Source organism: Chiroxiphia lanceolata, chromosome 12, assembly GCF_009829145.1.
Source record: "Chiroxiphia lanceolata isolate bChiLan1 chromosome 12, bChiLan1.pri, whole genome shotgun sequence".
Lineage (NCBI taxonomy): Eukaryota > Metazoa > Chordata > Aves > Passeriformes > Pipridae > Chiroxiphia > Chiroxiphia lanceolata.
In genome coordinates, this window is record NC_045648.1 from 15,112,731 (window position 1) to 15,132,777 (window position 20,047).

The 20,047-nt window shown below is 39.7% G+C and overlaps 1 protein-coding gene across 1 annotated transcript in view; it reads right to left on the bottom strand.

Annotated features, from left to right (window-relative positions):
• Positions 1 to 16,639: 16,639 nt before the first annotated feature.
• LOC116792956 (thrombospondin type-1 domain-containing protein 4-like) overlaps positions 16,640 to 20,047 on the bottom strand; it is a 74,819-nt gene continuing 71,411 nt past the window's right edge. Inside the window, exons 6-8 of the mRNA XM_032700462.1 lie at positions 17,997 to 18,099; positions 17,802 to 17,813; positions 16,640 to 16,695 (exon numbers count right to left, since the gene is read on the bottom strand). Of these exons, the coding sequence (XP_032556353.1) occupies positions 16,640 to 16,695; positions 17,802 to 17,813; positions 17,997 to 18,099 (171 nt within the window). The remainder of the gene's footprint in view (positions 16,696 to 17,801; positions 17,814 to 17,996; positions 18,100 to 20,047) is intronic.

Consider the following 20,047-nt stretch of genomic DNA (forward strand, 5'->3'; position numbering starts at 1 on the left):
CCTGGCACAGACAACAGCATCAGTCTTGCTAATGTGATTAAAAGCAGCTGTGAAGACAAATGTATGCATATTTTAAGCTGTCTGTGGTGTAGGTGTAGATGCCAGTTGCCAACATATACAAGTCCTCAGGCCACAGTATTTTCCCTGCAGCTGATGCCCATGCTAACTAGATTAGACTAAGACAAGCACAGAACATATGCTGCCTTCACTTGGCCTTCCAAATTCAACATCCAGCAGTAACTGTGACCAATATCCAACCTAAACAGTGCTCTGGTCAACAAAATGTCCACTTTCATGGGAATACAATAAATATTTCACTAAGCAATTATTCAATAAATACTTAGTGAAATTATTGCAAATTACAGTAATTTATTGAATATTGCAGTAATTTAAATGCTGCAATAAATACCTTAATGTGTATTGCAGTGCAGTTTCATAAATCATAAACCTATCAACATTTAGAATATATAATATGTGCTATACAAACATCAAGCATTCCTTCATATACAAACACCACACAATTCCTCAATTAAATGGTGGAGTGGATTTAACAGTGCATAAATAAGATAAGACTAACTGCTGTTAGGCTTGGACACAGTTTTAAAATCTGCTTGTGCACAGTTCAGTACACTAAAGAACATATTGCAGTGCTGACTATTGATAACTGTTTATTTTTGTCTCTTTGTAAACACTCATGCCATGAAAATGAAACACAGATAAACAGATTAGAGGTACACTTCATCAGAGTGAATAGCAACATGTAAGAACAAAAGTAAAGCTTATGTGTGCAAACAGCTTTATCTGCAAGAGTCTGCATGCATTAGGCAGCGTTCATAGGACTTGCCAAGTCAGACAGTTAGCCTGGGTTTGAATTTTAAAATATTTCTTTAAGTCTTTCACCATATTTTTCGTTATGACTTAAATTGAATTTTGCAGCTCTTCAAGGCTAACCCACCATTCCTACTATTTCATTTGGAAAACAGCATTCACTGTCCTTGAGAACTTCAGTAATTTCCGTGGCTGGGGCAGTAGTGGCAAAAATACAGAATTAATGCTGCTACTGGATGAGCCAGAGGTGAGTTCACAGAACAGTGTGTGCCAGAAAAAGGGCCAAAAGCAATCCTGTATTAAATCATTCCGAACCCCAAAATTTCCTGAAGAACAATGTCAAAGGTTAACTGGAGATGTAAACCTTCCTTGAGGCCATACAGCAGGAGCAGGAACAGTGGCAGGTACAGCCCCAGGATCTCATTTCCTCTGTCTCAGCCTTGCCTGTTCGCTGAGGAATTCCCCAACCTTTACAGAATGCAGCACATAAACTATATTTTAAACCTGAAGACAAACTGTTAATACTTTATACAGCTTGCTGCTTATAAAATGTGATAAGAAATGTTAACTTTCAATACAATTGTATGTAAGCCAGGTGACAGCTCAATGCACTCACGCTGGGCTGTACAAACACGTGGGCAGCTGGCAGGCCCTGCCCAATTACCTGTGGGAATGAGGAACACGTTGCACACTAGCTCCAGGATGTGCCTGTGTATTTGAAATAGAGAGGACTAGGACTGTCTGTATAAAAGAAAGATAAGTTAGAGAGAACTCAATCTATCAAGCAAAAAGTAATCCATGTTGCTCTGCAGTATCTGCTCTAACCATGGTGCTAGAAAACCAACACTGAAAGCTTATAAACAGTCACTAGAGAAAGCCACACTCTTTTGAAGGCTTAGACCCAGTTACTCCTTTTGTAAATGATGAAAGAAATAACCAGGCTTTCCTTACACTTTAAATGTTTAGCTTAAGAATAATTGGAAGTCCGGCAACATAAACGCCTGAAAATACTGTAAGTATGTGAAAAAGGATTAAGAATGTTCAGTAATGCTGATATGAGGTTTGGATTAAGTAAAATCAAAATAAAATCCTCAAAACCAAGCCCAAAACCTAACTCACTAAAAAAGAAAAAGCGAACACTTGACTGCTAAATAATGGAAAACTTTCTCAAGGAGAATTAAGACCATTTAAACTCAGAAAATCAAATTCTAAACACGTAATGAAACCAAGGATGGATAAATTAGGCTAATCAGCAAATCTTTTTTGACTCTTTTCCCTATTAATGTTCTGTATGTTCACTGAGATAAAATTAATGTTTATTCTACATGTTTGCTGCTAAAATTCAGATTTGATTAATGGATGAGCACTGGGAATCATGTTCTCTTAGGAGCTCTTCAAGCCCCGTGGCAACCACTGCTCCTCTGGTGAGAAACAACGGCCCTGTAGCAACAGCTCAGGCAGCAGATCATTGTCTCAAACACTGGTCTAAGGAGGAAAAAGGGTACAAAGGATACTCCTGACCTGCTTTAACTGCCACAGTCAACACTGGTTCTGGCTGGCCAAGTGAAGCCAACCCCCTTCCTGAACCAAATTCCATTTACACCACAGCTGGGTTTGCCAGTCTGTGTGCAGACAGCAGACCTAACCATGCTGTATGAAAAGCAAGGAATAAGAAACTGGCTGGTATTTTTGCTTTCCTGTGACAGTTTCTGTTCAGAATCAGGCTTCTTTTCCTTTCAAATGACTTGGCCATATGTAAGAATCTCTTGGAAATGAGTGAGGTTCAGGAATATACTAAGTACTGTCTATATACTGTCAGTCGCTCTGGCATTGAGACACGTTTTAATGCAGGTCTGAGCTGCTTCTGCCCAAAGGACAACACACTCACAGAACCTCATTAAAAAGATCCCCTCAAAACCCAGGCATCCCTCTATCCTCTATGCTACAGGCATAAGGGAAAAAAAAACAAACACAAAACCTGTTGTTTCTTACTGTTCTTTGTTTTCTCTTTCTGTGACACAGCAAAAGTTGCACAATGAATTCAAAGGTAATGCTCCAAATACCAGTGTTTATTCCAGCATTTCCTCCTAGCATCAAAGATTTATGGCTATTATATCCTTGAAAGGTCCAGGGTGATTACTTAACTTTGTCATCAGGGTAGCACAGCTTGTACAGCTGAAACCTTCAGGACGTGCATTTGTCTGGATGAACGACGACGCATCCTTCAGAATGAAAGTAATTTGACTCTCCACACCCTAATTAATGCCATTAGTTAAATTCTTGCAGTGGAAGAACAATGAAACAACGTGGCTTTTTCTCCTTAAGCCACTAACACACAGAGCCAGGAAGGGCTGCAGTCCTGGGCTGGGTTTAACCAGCCCAAACCAACAGGGCCAATTCCAACAGATCCAAACCCTCTGGGTCCCACCTGCAGGGCACGCTGGGGCTGAGCTTTACCAACCACTCCTGTCAGTGCACTCAGGCTTCCCAAAGGAAAGGGATACTCATATCTTCCCCCTCTATCTGATTACCTCAGCCAAGAGCTATTGTGATAGGAAAACACAGTGGGTTTTGTTTCTCTTCTGGTTTTTGGACTTTAATTAACTAGTGCACCACTTCAATTGCCATAATAATTACTTTTCAATAGCATAGTTGTTTGCAGTTTTCTTTGAAAAGTTCTGTATTCTTTTGTCTCCATGCACATCTTTATTTAATTTTAACTTTTATGTATTCACACAAAGCATCATGCCCGGAAGTAATTTTATGTTTCCATGATAAAATTTCATAATGGAGACTTGACATTTCTCAGACTTAATGGTACAGTTAAAATGAAAAGAGAAAATCACGATTTTAAAATGAGGTATTTCAATATTTTCCAGACTCACCCTGCTAACAATGCAGGTATCTTCCACAGAATCTTGTGCTTTGCAAGTAAAGCAGAATGTCCTAGCCCACAGTTTGTTAACACACTTCCAAAATTACCTAAGTTCAAAACCTTTTTTTTATGGCTTTTATACAAATCGGAGGCAGCTGAAAGTGCATCTTCAACTTTCTAATATCAAAAGGCATCAGACTCATTTCAGAGTCTATCTTTCAGTGCAGTGATGGACATTGAGAGGTAAGAAGGAAAATCACATCCCAGGAAAGTGTAACAGTCCCTTCAAGGTTCTTTCTTAATTCCCTGTGACGGTTTTATCATTTCTGACCAGCTAAAGCAATTATGCAGTGTCAACACATGTAAAAGCAGAAGAAACCAAACTGCCATTCAGGTTTCACAAAAGGCACGTGGCAGAGAGGATAACCAGGTAACTGTCTGAAAGGGAGTTCAGGCTGTGACTGACTGGGCTTTACAAGTTTGTAATCAAAATACCACCACAAAAACCACCAACAAAAACATACCAACAGAAGGCACTGCTCACTGCCACACAGTGGGACGGGGTAACACATTGTTATTCACTGAAGGAACTCCACTTGGCCCTTGCACAACAATAATTTCACAGGGAAATTATAAATTTCAGAACTTGCACTTCAGAACATTGTTTATATATTATATTTTCACCGTATTTCCCAATCTGGTAACAAATACAGTGGAGTCATTCAAATGACATTTTTCCCCACTGTTTCAAAAATTAAGTGTCATGAAAACTTAAATTTCCCCCAGAATATGCCTGTTTTGTTGAAAATGGAAAGAGGAAAATCAAAGTAATTTCCACTTCTTTGTTTCATTTCAATGCTGAAACATTTTATTTTAAAGAAATTAAAATGCAAATAATATTACAATCTGTTTTTAAGTCTTGACAATACCCATCCCAAATAATTTGACACCTAAAAATGTTTTCTATTCCTGGAAAATTTTCCCATTTTCAGTTGTTGTTCAAACTTGGAATGAACACAAGTAGTCAAGATATTAACACTGCAACAACAAAATATGACCCTTTTCCTAAGACATGCAGAGCAGACAAATAAAAAAATATCATTACAACTCATGCGAAATTTTACATAAACACTGCCCTGCTGTTTGTTTAAGGATGCTTTAGCTCTTGTCAGTAATGTTAAAGCACCTCATATGCATTACAGATAAAACATGAGAGATAAAAAGGGCGTTTTAAACTGAATTTCACAGCCAGGATATGGGCACAGAAAGATTAATTAAATTCCTCACTGTTAGGAAATCTGTGCAAGCCAGAAATCGAGTTGTGCATCCCAGCCCCAGTGCCTTGTGCCACCTCCCCACCAGTCAGAGCCCTGAGCACAGGACCAACAGCACCACTCTGCCTTTCACCAGAGCTGCGTTTGGGGCATTATTTATAATTTTACTACTTCAGTTGATCAAAAAGTAATGGACTAGATGTTGACTTTTTAGCTGTTTTGGCAGTATAGTTGGAGGAACTTGAAATTATTAAGCAGATGTTCTGTGACATAACTGGGGGCTTGTTTTGCTCTAATGAGATTCAGTATTTGTTACAATGAAGGAAATTGCTTGTGGATTTGCTATAATGCATTTTACATACACTGGGTTACATTTATACTGGAGCAATGAAAAGAAAATATAGTAAAAGTCTACATTACTTTTCAGATCTGATGATGTCACCAGACTCATATTATTACATATGAAAAAAGATCAAGCTCAACTTTTTGAGGTCTGTTTCTGGTTTTATACTTGATATCCACCTCAGTGGTGAAATGGGTCCAAACAGTTGGCTCTTTGTGATGTCTCTCCAGGGGGATCACTGTACCATTGCAGCAGAACCAACCATAGTGAGCTGCACCTCAGTATTTTCAGGCCTCTGACCAAAATTATTCAGAAGCAGATCTCCTCTCTTTGTAGACATATGAGCAAATTTAATGCACAGTTTCTTTGGCTCTTTCAAACTTAATTTTAAATCTGTGGTGTTTGGATTTAAATTCAGAGTTATACGGGGCAATATGGAAAGCATATTAACAAATTCACAAGTTGACTCTGTGGACAAACGCCAGAGATTTGTATCAATCTGGGTGTAAGAGTGAGGACTGATCCAGAAAAACATTAGCAAGAATTGTCTGTCCTTTGTAAAAGACCTCAAACTGTGGCTTGGATATTTATTATGCGCCGTGCTTATAAAACTTCCAAGACTGTCTAATGGAAACAGAGCACAATAGAAACCAGTTCTGCTTTTCATTTTATATACTACCACTGGGAATCTTTCTTCTGATGTTCATCCACATTATAAGTTTTTCCTTCACAGTGGGTAAGAGTTTCCTTGCTTTGAAAATAGTAATTCATCATAACAAGAAGGAATATCAAGCATATATAAATGCCAGTCCAACTACTTATGCTGGATAAATTGGCAAAATCTTTTTAGTTCCCTTCACAGCACTCAGCACTACCAAAAACCTCCATTCAAAACATTAACAGAACACTCCAGAAACAGAGGAATGCCAATATTTAAATAATAATGTGCAGCACAGGCACCACATTCATATTAATAAGTAACCTCATTTTTCTAGCAAACAGTCCCATCAGTGAGAGCTGTGAACTCTGCGCTCCTTTGAAATCCTGGGAGATGAAGCTGGAAATGGTCAATCTGAGGGCTCTTAAAGGAATGCCACATTAAAAAATAAGCTATAATATTTAATCCTTATGAACCTTCTGCAGCAGTTTATCTTTACAACCTCCCAAGCCTCCTCCCACTCTTTAAGTCCTGCACAGTGACTTCAGACTAAGACTGAGCTTGGAGAGTCTCAGCACTGAGCTCAAGCCACAGGGACTAACCTTGCAGGCTTTTATCTTATACCACAGAAGATAAAGTCTTCTTCCTCATATCCCACAAGTTTCATCAGAATAAGAGAGGCTTAAGCAAATGATTTTTACCTTGTGTTGGTCACAGGCTAAAAGCATGGACATTCCCAGTCAGGATGTTTCCAGGGGTGTATTTATTAAGGAGCAGGAGCTCAGAGGCAGATGCTGGGACAGCCCCTCCAGAGGAAATCCAGGCATCCCTGTCAACTGCTAACCCTGCAATTATGGCCTTACTTCAGGGAGCTTGGATCTCCTGGTTTGGGTAAAAATTGCTCATGCTTTAAGTGTCCTACACCATGTTGCAATGTCAAACACCAATGAGCCACCTGCTAGTAAAGCACAGCAGCAGCAGAGTTGTCAGATCTGAAACACAACATCTTCTGTGGCTGAGCAGCCTTCCTAAACTGTCCAGCCAGCCACAACTTCTGACTTGGGAACTCACACCACACTGCTCTTGATAACTATGATAAAGCTCCTGGCTCCACTTGCAGACTGACCCAAACTTCAGTTTCCAAACTTGGATAGTTAAAACTCAAAGATTTAGAAAGAATCAGGTAAAATACATACATTTTAGTGGAACCAGAACTTGCATATCTACCTTTTCAGTATGTAGGTGTTAGTTCCTAAAATCCACTTAATGCCATAGAAATCACATTGAGAAAAAAAAATTCTGCACCTAAATATTCCAGAAAGTACAAGTTCTTCTACTGAGTGTGTGCATAACTAATGTTTGAGTACACCAATGGAAACTGTGAACATAAATGTTTGGATTCACAGTTGACTCCCTCTGAAGTTACTGTTCTCTTTTCTATTGTATCAGTTGAGACTGGAACAGGTTCAAAATGAACAAAGCATAAATTAGAAGTATCTTAACACGTAATTTTTTCAATATAATAAAATACTCATAAGAAACCAGTCTTTTAAGGTAGATGGGAAAGAGTCTGTATTTACTAGGACCTCTTATGGTTCATTTCTCCAAGAGTTACTTCTGTATTTGGAGGGTTTTTGAACTAGGAACACACAACTACTTTGACTTTTTTAGGACAACTATTAATACTTAAAAGGTTCAACAGTAGCATACATGTTTCATTTATAGTCACAATTTTAATTGCTCAGGAACACATACGGTAAAACTAAAAAACAGATATTTTGGGAAGGGGTGAAGAAGGAAAGTACTTTGGTCTCTGAGATGGTCCTCAACTCCTTTTTTGTGTATTTGTCATTCTTCCCAGAATGAAAGAGAAGCCCTGCTTGGACACTTACCCAACAGAACCGTGCCCAGACTTAGCAACAGCTCCTTTTGGACAGAGTAGAGCCTACAGGTGGCCTCTGAACTACTCATAATTTTTCAAAGAAACTGTGAAAATTTCTGGTGAGTTTCTGCACCTCCACAGAACTATGTACACACCAATTCTCTGAACACAAAGAAATCTGGATATTATCAGCCTGCAACAAAGTTCTGAAGGATCAGACATCAGCTCAGTTCACTTTTTTAGTTATATGTGGAATTTTCTTCTAAATTACCTCATCCAAAAGCCACTGAAGTGAATGGGAAAAACTCATGCTAACCTGAACAATTCTTATACCATTAGGATCTATAAAAAGTTATGTTGCCTTTCTTTAACTTCAGCAGCAACCTGCCTGGGAGCTCTGCAGCCTGCTACACGTGCAGCACCACATCAGGACAATTGCTCTTGGCTGGAATAGATAAATGGGAAAGCTTTTCCGAAATCAAACACATGGAAAATACTAGGAAGCTATTTAAACCCTTCTGAAATGCATAACTGAATCAACACAAACTATTTCCACACATAAACTGAGGCAAAGATAGTAAGTTTAAAAATCTAAGGTACCTTTTGATAAGTATCTTTTAGTAGGGAGCCCCTTTTCTACTTTCCTTCCCAAACTCACTGTGTGTATTTCCTCCCCATGGTTCAGTTGTTCACTTCTTTTTAAACATGAAGAGAATATTCACCAGGCATTTTTTCCATTTTGCCTTCTAGGTTAACCAACCCACACTGCACAGAGGAAAGCATTTAAAAAAATCAAGAATATATACTTGATTTTTAAAATTGCAAACTGTACACGAAATGCGTTGAATAAATATTTCATGCATTTAACAAGAAAAATGGAACACATGTTGATAATCTTTTGCTTAATTGCTGCCCTGTTTGTTTGATACTCCCCAAAATTAATGGATGACATGTCAAAATGATTACACAGCCTTGGTAACAAACAAGGAACGATGACAGGATGCCCTCCTCACACTGGTGTTTTGCTATAAAGAAGTCAACAGAAGTAAACATTTTGATCCAACGGCAAAGGCAAATTTTTGGAGTGAAATTTGTCTCTCAAGCTTAATGGAGGACTTTTCCCATGTACAACAGTATCAGTTAAAAAAGACTAAAGCATCCCAAGCACTTAATTCTACATATGCACTTGTACACAGTAACCATGCCAATGCAACAGCACTGAAAAGCTTTCTTTTGATAAGACAGTCAAGATCTTAATTTGTCCCCCTGTTCTTTCCCTTGTCTTGACAAACCCAAGATACAAAAGGATTGGATGCTACAAACTGAAATGGAGATTCCCAAAGATTATAATCCTACCAGTGGGCAGGATTATAGGTCACCACATAGCCCTTGCTAGAAGTGATGGAGAAGAAGACCAGCATTATCTTTATTTCTTTTTTGTACATAGCAGAGGATTTGCCTCTGAGAAAGTTCTGCCTGGCATAAGATCCAAAACAGAGGACACAGAAAAGACAGAGATCAACCCCTGAAATTGCCTGGGCTGGTTAAATTCCTAGAACACATTAGTTTAAAGCAACCTTCCTCTCAGCTAATTTTCACTCCTGATTATTCACATCCATGACCCTCTGATCTCTAGTAGGATTCTGCTTTTAAGGTATTCCCATCCCACCTTTACACAACCCAGTCTGATCCCCAAATCAAAGGGATCCAAATCTTCAGTTGTCCACATGCAGTAAGTTTCACACTGCTCTTCCACTGGACAAAATGAAGATGTATAAGGAATATATATATGGACTGTTATCAACTACATGAAGTCACATACTGTTGGCTCATGTAGCCCTGCTTATTAAAGACTTTGTTTGACAGCTAAGTCAGACAGTGAGAAAGCTGTGATAAAGCTACTAAGTACTTAACACCAGTAGGTTGGGTTTTGTGGATCAAAATATTCCTTTATTCCATTTTATAGGATGGTGTGGGGTTCTTTAAAATTAATTTCTGAATATTGGGTCTGCATCTTGTTTCAAGGGACACAAGCAGGTAAAACAGACAAATCTTATCAAAGTAGGCTTAAAAGGAACTATACCAGTCACTTCCACACTTGCCTTGCAAACACCAAATCTTCCTCTACATTCTGTTCTAGCCTAAGAATCTTCATTTCCACACAATCTGGATACAATTTTGTTTCTACATCTGAAGCTGCAAGCCACAACATCCGTTCTTAACTTTCTGCTCCACAAAAGAACCAGTAAGTGTGGTTTGAAATGAGGGCATAATTCTTCCTGAGCTGTTCACCCAGCTCACAATGACTGTAACCAGACAGGTCAGATACTCTAAAACACCACACAAACAGTGGCACCTGGACACAGGAGACAGTCTGTCCTCCAGCAAAGCTACACCAAACTTATCATCTAAGCCCTCTAGGACAGATATGGCTTGTCAGCTCCTTCTTTCTCTCACTTTCCTGTCTAGAAACATACATTCTGTTTAGATGGTTTAACTTCCACTGCACTTTGGAGTGTCCTGAATTCATTGTTTAATGATAAGGTTTGCCAGATGTAATTTCCAATTTTCCTAAAGGCACTGACAATGATTTCTAGTTCTTGAGGCTCATCCAGGTGTCCACTTGTAAACACCCACAAATTCTTGCCCATCTCCCTCTCCAAACAGCAAGGAGAAAGTAAGGAAATTAAGGCATGTACAATGAATTAGAAACATTACATGTGGTGCATGTGATCTAATACAATGAAATGGCTCCTTTCAGCCATCAGAGTATGGTCCCTGTCTAAAATAGGACAGTTAAAAACACATATACATTATTATTTGAATTGTAACCAACCACAGAATCACAGGTAAAAGCCAGGATCCAATACCACTAAGCTTTTTACAAATACAAATCAAAATATGTATATTAATAAAATTATACAGAAAGAGTAACTATAAAAGGTAAGTTGCCATGTGGAAGCACTAGGTTTCCATACACATAAATATCTAAGCATTTTTTTTATTAAAGCTTGCTATAGAAGTAGTTACATATGTCAGTAATACACAGGATATTTACAATTTCCAGGTCAAGCTCAACACAACAGATGTTCAGGAAACATATTTATAGATGAAGTCAAAGAAATGCCTCAGATACTTTAGCACAGCCATACTTTTAGAGCTTTGCAAACTTCCATCTGCTTTCTCTTGTGGTCCATTCAAAAAGCAGGAATAAATAAAGAGGGAAGAAAGGGACAAAGTAGAAGTGAACTTCTTGTTCTACTGCATTTGAATAAATTCTAATCTCATAAATCAGCAACACCTCAAAAACACTTCGGTTAAAAATTAAATAGAATTTTCAGTAATGTGTGAAAAATGGATACCTCACTGCCTTGGATAAGATTGCCAATGAGTCTAAAGGAAATCAGAGCTCATATTCCATCAGAATTCAAGAGGAATGGTATGCCTGTACTTCCTAAGCTCCTGTCAGTAATTTCAGGTATATGCTTCAGGATGTTTTATATCTATCTTAGTGAAGTGTCCAGTATTTGAGTTGTAGCTAATCAACAAACATGATCTACTCATTACATTTCAAATTTTCCAAAAGTGTCTGTTGCCCCTTTGATGGATCTGCCTACAGCATTTCACATAAAACAGGAAAAACAACCAAAAAAATGACACTAAAAATAGAGTGCCTGCAATTAAGGGACATTCTTCAAGAACAACCAGCCACGAAATGGAATAAAAGCAACCAAGAAGATTTCTAACAGGTGGAAGCAAAAGAGAAGCAGAGAAGTATCATCTACTGCAATGAGAAATGAAGACTTCAGGCAGCTGCCTCGTGGAAGATAATACCTTGCAGCTGGGTGAGCTGCAACACAGCTGGACTGTTTCTAGAGATGCTGTGTATACATTCACAGTGTCTATGTATATACACATACATGGTCATGGCACACATGGATATCTGGATGGTCACTAACTACAAGTAAGTTACTTGAGAAAGTATAAATAAAACAGTCAGATGACTTCTTGTCCTTTGAGTGAAAACATTAGTTTGTCAAAGTATTGCACACAAAGCTAAGAGAATCTAGTCCAGCACAGCATATCCTGAGCCACAGGGAATGGCACACCCAAATCAGGAAAGGCCAAGCATTAATAAACTGGGACTATGTTACCTTTGGTTCTCAAGGACTGCATTCCTCTATCCAAGAAATCACAGGCATTCAGGATACACCTGACTAATCCTACACAAGAATTACTAATTACTCTAAACTGAAGTTCCACTTCCACTTAACCAGACATGAAAATTATGTTCCTGTGTATATATCAAACTTCTCAACGTTTCTAGAATGGTTTTCTATTAACATGCAATGAAATCCAACAATGGACACTGAATGAATGCTTGCACTAATAACTTGCATATAAACAACATATATTTGTAATTTGTTTATACACATAACTCACAATTGTAAGAGAAGAATTAAAAACACACTAAACCACTGAAAGCAAACATAATATGTTCAGGCTTGGCTCAGAATATTCATTTACTTGCAACATTACACAACAGCCAACAGGCCACATTCATCTCTAGCACCAAAACTTAGTGTCAAATTATTTTTGCCCATTTGGTAGCTATATATTGTCACATATAATAACAGAAAATTTAGAAGCAACACCTAAAAATTTAAAAAGACAAGAGAAGTGTTACTTGTCAGAATTTTCATACTCATTTAACACACTCACAAATAGCTCCAGAAGGGATGTCCTGAGGTTTGCTGCTTCTGGTGGATGGTTTCTGCTGATCCATTGCTGAATGGAAAATACTCCCCAAAACATCTTGTTGATGAGACTTCAGAACTGAATAAATGGTTTCCCTCACAAGCCCATACACCCCTGCCTGCACAAAGCTCAGCAAATGAGCCACAACCTCCCAAACCTGACACATGAGCACAACTGCCCTGTGCCCACAGCTGGGCTGGCCAGGATCCACAGGCAGGGTCTGCCTTGTCCTGGTCACTGCACTCCCTGCAGCTCCTCTCTGAAGCCAGTCCCTCTGACTCCTGGGTACTTAATGCTACTTGAACCTCTCAGCACCTGATCAAGATTTTTAAGAGATCAATTAGGCTTGTCTTCCATTAATTACTTAAATCATATTAATCAGAGCTAAGTTTCTTAGCACCTTAACATCTTAAGTTGGGCCACTATATTTTGATCTGTTAGAAGAAGCTATTTTGTCATTCAAAATCAGTGAAATCTGTTGTTACAAATCCAGCAAGAAAAACCACAAATCAATAAATGTAGCAGCTCTGCATTAGTCTCCATCCTAATACCAGAACCAGTTCAGTCTAACTGATAAATACTTCTCACCTGACACAAAGTATTGAAGTAGCACTATTTGCTAGACACCTGTGGAAGTTATAAATTTCATTTTCTTCACAGTTTATATTTATCACAGCTGTAGCTGGCAGACATCTATAGCTAGAAGTTATTAGAAGGTATTTTAAAACAAAATAATACAATAAATGATTTTACAGCATCTACCTGTACAGTGAGTTCTCCTCTGAACACAACACAGGCTTCAGGTTGGAGCACTGACATGAAAGCCATCTTAGAGAAAGAGTACCATGAAGTCCAGCATGACAACCAGGCAAACCAAATATCCTCCTATTCATCCTGAGTTTGGATTCTGACAGATTCCAAGAGAAAACACCTGAAATGGCCCACCCAGCCCACCCACCCACCATAAGGCTGAGTGCTGACACCTGGTGCCTGTCAGCATCTTCCCCCCCAGCTGATTTTGAATCGCTCGTTATTGTGCCCATCAGGAGCTGGGTTTGGCAACAACGACTCTGGGGGATGCTGGGGACAAATTTTCCTCCCACAGAAAATACAGCAGTGACATTAGTGCCATTCTATATATGCTGCTGCTGCTTTCAGCTACAGGAATTTTTATCCCAGTTGAAACTCAGCCTGACTTGAACGCTGCTCCAAAGAGCCATGTGGAGTATGGGCTCCATACGACTTCTGTCTCTCAGCAATAAACAGAAAAACAGAGAAGTCATAAGAGGAAGCCAGACCTAGCAATTAGAAGGAACCAAACTCTGCCAGGCCTTCCAGGGATCCTCCTCAGTGCCAGAGCTCACCTGTGCTGGCTGACCCTGACCCCGACCCCTGGCCAGGTGAAGGCGCTGCCCTCGTGCCAGCCCGGCTGACAGCAGGAGCTGGGGCCTCTCCACACACCCTGCACGGCCCTGCAGCTTCCAGCAACCATCTGCCAGCAACAAGCTCTTCAAACAGCTCTCAAGATCTGAGCATGGCTCTGTTCCTAAAAACTCGTCTGGCTACGTACGGGATTTTAAGCCAAAGACATCTCGACTCAACCAAGTGGAACTAAATCATCTGTACAGACACCACTATGATGATCCTTGAGCCACGTCCCCATTCCTTATTCCCTTTATAGCAGCTGTCCAGTGAGCTCTAACACAAGTCACAGCTGCCCACCTGAAATCACAAACACTGGAACAGCCAGGATTCCCTCAGTGTCAGTAAATAAGTGTCCTGCCCTGCAAACCAGTGCATTCACCTGAAAGGAGAGCACTGAAACTATAGAGCTGATTTACAACAAAAAGCAAACAAAAACATCACTTGGAGGAAATGCTTGGTCAAGTCCACATTTCAGAAAACTTCCCATTAAAATTTTGCTCTAGAATAACAAAATGGGGGAAAAATAACCCAAAACCAAATAAAATCATTTCCATGAAAAGTTTGCATTCCTTTAACTGTGAGGGAAGGGGGCAAAGCAGCTGCCCTGGCTGGTCCCCACTGCACAGAGCAGCACAGGCTGGGAAAGGCCCCCGTCCCTGCAGAGAGCAGAGCCACAGTGCCCTCCCTGCACAGGGACCTGTGCCTGCACAGGGGACACTCAACTGCTGGAACACGACCCCAGGGCTGGGACTGCTGCACAAAACAGTGTCTGCTACGTGTGCCTGGAAGACATTTTCAAACAGAACTCAATGCAAGAGTCAACCAGGATTTTTGCCGTTGTGGATTTGAAAATACTGTATTTGACAATGTATTCTGGATGCTTAAGATTATCCAGGTATCCTCCTGAAAATGAAATATGAGACAGAGATTCTCCTGGAAAGGACTTTATTTCATCTCTAAACTTACATAGAATTTCTGACAAAAAAAATCTGCAGTTGTCTCCCCTCTCTCAACAAATGCAGTCATTCTTCACTATGAGAGGCTCCTGTGGTCAGATCCCCTCCAAGTTACCCTTTCCAACTATCCAAAAGGTTTTCTCCTTTCAACAGATTCTTTTCATCCAACCATCAAAAGGTTGTGGATTTTTCATCACAATTAAGAAAGAAAGTTAGATGAACTTAAGAGTTCAAATTAAAGAGTTCAATTATCAGTTCTTAGTTCAGTAGATTTAAACTTCCTTACAGGTTTATGGTTATGTCACTGTGATGTTTTCCCTCTGTCACAGCTGTACCCTTCCTCTCAAATCCCACCCTCAGAGTTATCATATACTATTGGTTCTCCAATACAAACTAGGTTTTTTTCATTAAATACTCTACGTTCACAGAGTTTATAGTCCCTTTAGTATGACTTTTTTAATAAAGACAAAAGTTTGTGTTGGAGCAGCAGCAGATAAAATGGGTTAGAAATGCAGCTGCACCAATCTGAACAAGGGAGAAATAAAAATATGTGCATTCTTAAAAAATAACAATAATTACAAAACTCACCATCAGGACAGGGTTGTAAATTACAGTTTAGCTGCCTTTATTGATCCAATATAAACATTAAGAGCAAGCCGTGCTATGCAGGGGAGGGAAAATGAAATGATCCTGGCATGTTTTAGATCCCCTGATTCATCTTTCCTGGCACAAGACAGAGTGAGTCTAAGCTGCTGTGTAGGAAGCAAGGAGATGGAGGTGGGCTGAGATGGCTCAGCATTGGCTCTGTCCTGTCAACAGCAGCTTGAAAAGGGATGCACCAAAGCTAATACATCATAAGTCTTTGGGGCCACCTCGTAGAAGTCATGGTGTCTGCAGAACATGCCTTCAGCCATGTCCTTGCTGGGGTACCAAACTCTTTTTTGTGCCTAAATGTATGGTACAAAGTGCCAGAGTTGTACAGCTCTGAAACTTCCTTTTGGGCAACTTCACAAAGCCAAACATGACTTTAACTAAAAAAATAGTAAATATACACTGATGTTCCCAATTGGAGGTAAAGGGGTGTAGCTCTGCAAGAGTCACTACACCAGCAACAGATAAAATGGGGACTGAGGCATAGCTACATTAGAGACAAACATGATCAGATCAGCCAGGAGTTAGATACCAATCTACCTTAATCTGCACTGACTATGTAAAATAGGTAACATCAATTGTGGGTCGAAGCTGTTCACCTAAAGGAACTACAGAGAGCATGCCAGCGTGCTAAGCATCCACAGAAATGTCCATTTCTGAGCAGAGGAAAAAGGAACTTCACATATTTGCAATATTTCTTGAGTCCCCTGAAAAATAAATGAACAATGAACTCTAATACTTCCTTCAGCACATCTTTGGAAGGGTCTTTATTGATGCAAAACAGGCATTTTGGCTCTGTGTAATGAGGCAAAGGACAGAAGCCACAGAACACAGTCCAGCAAGGGGTTCTCAGTCCCCAGAAGCAATTCAGTGACAGCAGCACATGCTCTTCCAGCTGATGTCCCCAACTGCAGCCCGCTCAGATGTATTTCCACTGCTTTCACTGCAAAACTTAATATCAGGCTCTAGACTGCAGGATAGACCTGACCTCAGTTTATTACCTGCAAAAAATCACCACTAACATCACCCTTTTCTCCTTCCAAACCTATCAGAAGAAGAGAAGAGGAATGAAAATATGAGAACCACGCAGAACCCCTCCGCTATGAAAGAAGCTTCCTCATTCCTTTTCCAAGTCTCTTACTTGGCATCCCTCTTAAAAGTTTGGAAAGGGACTCATCATGATGAGTTAAGGACTGAAAGGAGGTAAAACATACACAGAGCAGTAATGACATCCTCCAGCAAAGAGAAATCCCTGCAAACTGACTGTAAGACATTGCAGGCCATGGCATTACTCCTGCTTCATTGTGTGCATTGTATTACACGTAGCTACTTACACAGAAGACAGGAAAAGCTGTATTTAAGAGACTCTTAAAAAATACAGGTAATAATCTTTCTTACACTTTGCCTTCTGAAATGTAGCAAGAATAAGTAGATGGGCCTAGATCCTGTATTTTCAAATTTTCAGGGTAGACTGTGCCTCCACTGGGAGGAGACACGGGACCAGAACGGCCTCAGAACCACAAGACAGCTCAGCCAGAGGATGTGTTTCTCTGTGCATAAATCCTTTTTGGTCTTTGGAGTTTTGTGAAAAACAACTTTTAAAAATGTAATTTAAACCAGAAAGACAAACTGAATTCCTCAGAACCCAGAGCATATTTGAATAATTAATGATTTGCCTCATCTGAGGCAGTGGGCTCAGCTCTTGTGTACAAAGAGACAAACAAAAGAAATAATATTTCACAAACCATGTTCTCTGACTGAGACTTTATCATCCAAGGATTAGGATTCTAGAGGGGTGGCAGAGCACTACTAGAGCTGCTGCTGCTTTGTGTTCCAAGACAGTCAGTCCAACATGCAGCTGGGGAAGTCCACAGCACAGGTATCCTTCACAGTCACCATCCCAGCTTCAACCACATCATTAGAAAATACAAATTCGACAGCCAGAGAGTCCTGATATGAGGTATAAGCACCACAACTCAGGTGCTAAACTGGTATAAAGAAAACCCCTCCATTTACTGAAATGGAGCCATGCTGAGCCTTTGTCATCACAAGTAAATAGAGGAAAAAAGAAGATAGTTAACACTGTAGCAGCTGAAACAGTGCTGAACCACTATACTGAGCTGATGGTATACTAGCCAAAGTAGGACTTACATGCCTTCATTCCTGTAAAACATAAGAAATACTGATGTGAGATTATCTAACTGTCTGCCCATGAATAAATGTAGCAGACAAATAGAGGAAAATGAGCAAGACTCAATCCTCATGGCTTCCATTGAGTAAAAATCACATTTGGCTTTCCAAAACACAATCTGTATAATAATGCAAAACCAAGTTGTCTTCCCTTACCTTCTGCAAAAGGTTCCCATTCATAAAATCGACCCATAAATGGCTTGTTATTGTATGATGCACATTGCACCTCTCTAATATTTCTGCTGCTTTCAGGACACATCTGTTTAGAATAAAAAAAAGTCACATTATAATCGACAGCAAAGTTATTATTGCCTTCTTATTAAATAACTTTAGAAGGTTAATGAAGGCATTGCAAAATTCTAATCCAGGTGAATGATAGAAACATCAGTAACTCCTTGTCTTTAAAACAGTGTGCTTTTAAGTAACAGTATCAAAAGTGCCTGTAGAAGAAAATGAATTTGTGGAGTAAATGGAGCAACAGTTCTACAAAAAAAAAAAAAAGTAAGGCTTTAATTGAGATGTCATTTTCCTCGGCAACAAGACAACACTTCAAGATAAAGTCAATAAATTAGATCAGAATTATTTCCTTTCCATAACAACCTCATATTTTCATCATTCATTTCTGGGCTCAGATTCAACAGCGTTGAAACACTTGACATATGAGCTTCCTTAACTTACTAAAAGCTGGCCACACCAGCTTCTCATTCTCATCCTGTGCTTCAATACCATATTACCACTTTTCCTCTTGTATCTCCACATGCTGGTATTACAGTCATTGCATGACTTTGCATTTTAACTCGTGCCTTCAAGTCCTAACTTCAGAGTTCTTGCACCTGAAGAGTAGGAAGAGCTTCTTATATAAAGTACACGTGTGCACACAGAGGTATTGAGGCAGGGCAAGTTCTCCAGATGGAAGGAACATCCTTTATGAGGTCACCTGCAATGCCAGCCTTTGGCACACCAGCCTTGTTTACATTTGAAGCAGATTACAAAAGTAAATACAAGTTAAATAGTTAAAATACTTAATTACTTTGTTCTGCCTGTGTCCTCACATTACTGCAGTTACAGCAGAAGCCTTCTCTGTGTGTGGGCACACACAAAGGGGAGAAAGACTTCTAGAAAAGGCAGGGGGTGAATTAGAACAGTTTCTATGTTTGGAGAAATAGGCAAGCTGTGGGCACAGATGCATTTTTTGGGTATCCTTTAGATAATCAATCTGACTACTAAAAACACTATTCAAAAACAGCAGAAATCCCATGAAGAACTGGGCTAGAACAGCAGAATTTTTTTCTATATGACAGAGATTTCAAGGGAAAGCTGGAGCTGATACTCTATGAAAGCAGCATGGCTAAATAACTGTGTTTTTGCAGGGAACAGCAAGAGAATCTGTAAGAACAGCTCTTGATGCAACTGCAAGTCAGTTCTTCTATATTTGTACAGTGGGAAAGATGGGTTGTCTTTGCAGGGAAAGCCAGCACAGCAGAGGTCCCCGAGGAGTTCTTGCTTTGTATCCACCATCTCGGTAAGAAGATGCTTGTAAGTGATCAGAGAGACATCAGAGTCAAAGGTTTTCAAGTGGGCTATAAACTGTACCAAAAGACATGCCTTGGGGGAAGGTTCAGGGACTACTTTATCTTCTATTAGAATCATGGTAACAAATCTTCTAGAATAACACTGTTTCTGGCCAAGCAGCCATCTGTGCTTTGTTCACCCACCCTTCTGAGATCTCCAAGTACATGCAAATTGTGTTTTCCTCAACAAACCTTCTAATAAAAAAAAAAAAAAAAACCAAACAAAACCAATCAAACAAAAAGCCTTCCTTGAAAATAGGACCATGAGCCACCACATTGGAAAGGTGTGACCAAAAATCTTTCTAGTGCCAAAAGCAGAAAGCAAAGCTTTATTCCCACAACAAAATCCAGATCCTTCCATGTGTGGTACAGCATTGCAGCACAATATTCAGCCACAACCACCAACCAAGGCGAGGAAACTCACATTTTTCATGGAAACCCATTATTGCACATATCCTAAAGGGGAAGGGACGGAACCTGAGCTGGCATAAATTAAGGTCACTACACTAAATCACAGCAGAACAAACATCAGTTTGCACCAGCCAAGAACCAGCCTGAAGGGTTTCTATTTGGAACGCTTTTCCCCTTTTTTTGGCACACTTTTGCTACCAAGCCTATGTGAAGTTTAGTTGTTTC